Source organism: Etheostoma spectabile, chromosome 19 (assembly GCF_008692095.1).
Source record: "Etheostoma spectabile isolate EspeVRDwgs_2016 chromosome 19, UIUC_Espe_1.0, whole genome shotgun sequence".
NCBI lineage: Eukaryota > Metazoa > Chordata > Actinopteri > Perciformes > Percidae > Etheostoma > Etheostoma spectabile.
This window is the reverse complement of record NC_045751.1, coordinates 17,976,614-17,980,461: the sequence shown is the minus strand read 5'-3', so window position 1 is coordinate 17,980,461 and position 3,848 is coordinate 17,976,614. Positions and strand designations below refer to the sequence as shown.

Genomic DNA, 3,848 nt, shown 5'->3' with positions numbered 1-3,848 from the left:
CTGTGGCGCTCTGTGGTGCATTTTGGGAGAATGAGTCTCTCACTGAAAGTGCACCATTCACAGTATGTTACTTCCTTGCAGCTTATTAAATGGCCATGAGCACCCCAGAAATCTGAATCTGATTTATCGGTTTTAAATAATAATCTGCTGGGCTGCCTTATGATCGAAGCTAGCAACTGAACTTATTTTGGACTAGCAACAGACTACACATACTACTGAACTGAAGGCCGCAAAATGAAGTTTGGCCCTATTCTCAGAACTGTCACCTTTTCCATCAGCTGTCCTGCCATAGCAGTGGCATGGTGTTGAAAAGACAATGCACATGCTATAGGAATACAATTTGCCACACTACGGTTCCTTTATTTTTCGATCCATACATTTCCATTTCCTGTTGAAATTTGCATGCTTTTCTCTCTCCAGGGACCACATGCATTGCTCTTTATTGTGGAAATGCCTTAAATGACTAAATGGACATTTCTCTCTCTTTCAGGAAGCTGCAGATACCAGTACTCCCAATGAAATCCCTCTGTCTTTCTCTTGTCCCTTCTCTATCCTTTTCTCTCCTGCTCAGTGAGAGTATGCTAAACTATTTCTGTTTCCCTAAATGCCCCCGATAATTTCACATCACTGAACATGTAGTTTTTACCACAATTGTACATTTTAACAATGCAATAATAAATTTTTGGTTTTCTCTTGCATATATCACATTAGCCCCTTATGCCTACTTGGGGGCATTTTGCTAAGAGATTAGCACACGTTCAAGTCATCAAGACATGATTGGCCATGCCCAGTATCGCCAGCCAAGCCCGCCGACCAGATTACCCCTCGGAGTGAATATTTATAATGATGTGCTTTTCCCTGACCCCTTTCCCCGCTTAAAACAAGCATCCCCATCAAAATTACCCAAATCACCCCTGTGGAAGTTGATTTGCTAACTATTGTCTCTTTTACTAACAACAAGCTTCAGAATTCTTCCTATTTGATTCTTTTCATTGGTGGATTTTCTTTTCCCTTACCTTTTATGATTTCAACAACTAACACTGTGTCACTCACGGAATGTGAACCATCTGTTGTTTTCTCTACTTAACTTGTGACTTGCATACTAACAAATATTGGTATCCTTTTATACCTTTTAGTTTTATTTTCTTTTGTAGATGACCCTTTTAAAACAAACTAATTACACAATTGCTTTCTTTATTTCTTTATTTGGATGTTTTACTATACAAACAATAGGAAATATATTTTCTTTTAAATTTATATTTCAGTATTAGGTTATTTTTCTGTTATTGAAAGGAGAAGCTGCTTTTTACAAAAGGCGATTTTTTTTTTCTTTTCTTTTTTCGCTGCCACTTTTTTGGGGTTGAGGTGTGTTTTCTTGAGTTTAAGGTTTGTCATTATTTTTTTTTTCTTTCTCCTCCCCCTGTTTTCTCCTGAAGCACGCAGGCATTGGACACGCTATGGTAAACAAACTGCATTATATGGTAGATATCATTCTAATTGTCTTATACTTTGGTTTGCCCTGGGTTTCCCGTTACCTCTTTCTATTCTGTTTGCTTTACTGAAAGTACAATCCGCCATCAATTCCAAGGTAGCTGAAAATCTCCACCTCTCTGTTTTTCTTTTAGCCTTCTTCTCTCTATATATTATTGCTTTTTATTGCCATCCAATTCCCCCCTTCCTAAAAAAAGAATTGGCGTGTTTATCCAAAGAGGTCTGCCCAAAAAGATATAGAAATAACATAATTTTTAGACTTTAAGATTTTATTTTTTGTTTTGCTGTTTATTTTCTGCCCCTTATTATTTATTTTTCTTTTACTTCAAACACGATCCGTATGAAGAAATAAAGAATCATAATGCAAGATATTTTCTAGAAAAGTATCAACAGTTAACCTTTACTTTTTTCGTTAATCCCTGTTTCCTCCTGATTTATTTTCTTAGAAGAACCCTATGAAGTGAGCGTACACAGCAGACTTCTCAAGCACACAAATAGCCTATTGGAGCACCTCCAGTGAGGGGAAGTAAAATCCAACGCTAAAAAAGCAGTTCATTAGTTAATTAATTTTCCCAGCTTAAGAGAAATTGCCCTGATGAGAGAATCTTCCTACGTATCCTCAGTTGGACCTGGCCAGGCTGTTACGGAGCGACCGGGGATCTTGGCTTTCCATCCTGTGGTTTATGGAGTCGTGAAGAGTATTTACAACTCTTGATTTAGTGGCCAGAGCCCTCGCTGTAAAGTAGACCTCAAATGAGGGTTTGATCCCATTAGTGGCCCGAGGCTGATTTATGATTGAGATGGGGCTGTTACCAGACCTGCATCCGAACACACTCAGGCTCTTACCCACACATGTACACACTTAATAAAGTGCTTGTGGCATTAGTCCCCTGACCCCCGGTGCAGAAAATCAACCCAAGAGTATTGACGAAAGCTCATAAATGAAAAATAAAATGGCAAATTGCACCTTTTATTAAGCTGCAAACTGGGGGGAGTTTGCCAAAATAAGGTGTAGATAATTATGCCCATAAACCGAAGACTCTCTAACTTTGACCTTATTTTAGTAGTTTTTATCAGTCTTACTTGTTTTCACTGGACTTTTGAATCAATAACAGAAGCTGTCTGGACATTGATGCAGACCATAAAGGAAACTGCCTGGGAAAATCTGAACTGTGTGCGATCGACCCCTCATTAACACTAACACTAACTTATATTGCTTATACTTTACTGGCCTCACTCCTTGCATGAAGAGATTTGAAACCCCCTTCCTAATCTTTATTTATTTATTTATTTTTTGTGTTTTTTTTATATACAGATTGCATTGAGTATATATGTATATGTATATATCATGGCTAACGTATATACATACATATATCAATTGTCCTAATATAATCAATACGGCCATGAAACATGTTAGCCACACCCTCTTGCTTTTTTATTTATTTGATATTTTATGTTTTATCTTGTTTTTTTATTTATATTTTTACTTCTATAAGTTTAACTTCAAAATCAACTTACTAAAATGAATAATGACCTCACATCTTATCTTGCTGAAACAAAAAAAAAGGGAAAAATGTACCGAGGGGAGACAGACTTTCATTTTTTGGGTGAATAGAGAATTGGTGCCCCAACGAATGAATCCGCCCAATCCATCACAGCAAGAAAAATGTTATGAGCCACTGTATCTAGTAGTGACTCACTCAGTTTTGGCTCAAATTTGACGAAAGTGATGAAGCAATTTTAAGCTCACTTCCGAAATTTCCGTGGTGAAATTGTAGTGGAGGCTTAATGAGGACTGCAATCATGTCTGGAGTGTAGATGTGTTTGTGTCCAATAGCGCGGAGGACAGGGATAGTAATGATGTCCCACCATTGGAATACTGATTGCTCTATTCACCAATACAGGGATGTCCTCTCTCCCCTCTCAGTTTTCCCTATTCTTTAAAAAACCCTCTCATTTCTGTTGATTTCATCTGTGATTGCTGACAATGGCCCCATCCTATCCCACTTCCACCCCCAAACTCACAGTATCCAGTGGTTGTATCCCTGCACCCTGTTTGCATGTTTCGGCTAGAACATCTTCCCATCAGCATACTCACAGTGTGTAAGTGCTGCTCTAGCCCAGCACGTGTCAGTCTGTTGAACACGCTTCTAGATGTGTCTTTTTTTTTCTGTTGCATTTTCGTGTAAACCTCAGCATTGAAAGCTCTCTCCCTTTCCCCATTTGTCTGGTGTCGTGGTGACCTGCAATTACATTTACTCCCCTACTACTTTCCCATTTTGCTGCATCTTGCCAGATGGTGTATTTGTTTTTTTACTTAATAGTTTGTCTGTTTGTGTTGTCTAATGGAATTCTGC

At 38.3% G+C, this 3,848-nt stretch overlaps 1 protein-coding gene across 6 annotated transcripts in view; it reads left to right on the top strand.

Annotated features, from left to right (window-relative positions):
* nrxn2b (neurexin 2b) overlaps window positions 1-3,848 on the top strand; it is a 743,906-nt gene that overhangs the window by 330,449 nt on the left and 409,609 nt on the right. For 5 of the 6 annotated variants that reach the window (XM_032544413.1, XM_032544414.1, XM_032544412.1 and 2 more), the window contains one exon: window positions 1,437-1,460. The exons of the other annotated variant lie outside the window; for it this stretch is intronic. In XM_032544413.1, the coding sequence (XP_032400304.1) occupies window positions 1,437-1,460 (24 nt within the window). The remainder of the gene's footprint in view (window positions 1-1,436; window positions 1,461-3,848) is intronic. 6 annotated transcript variants of the gene reach the window in all.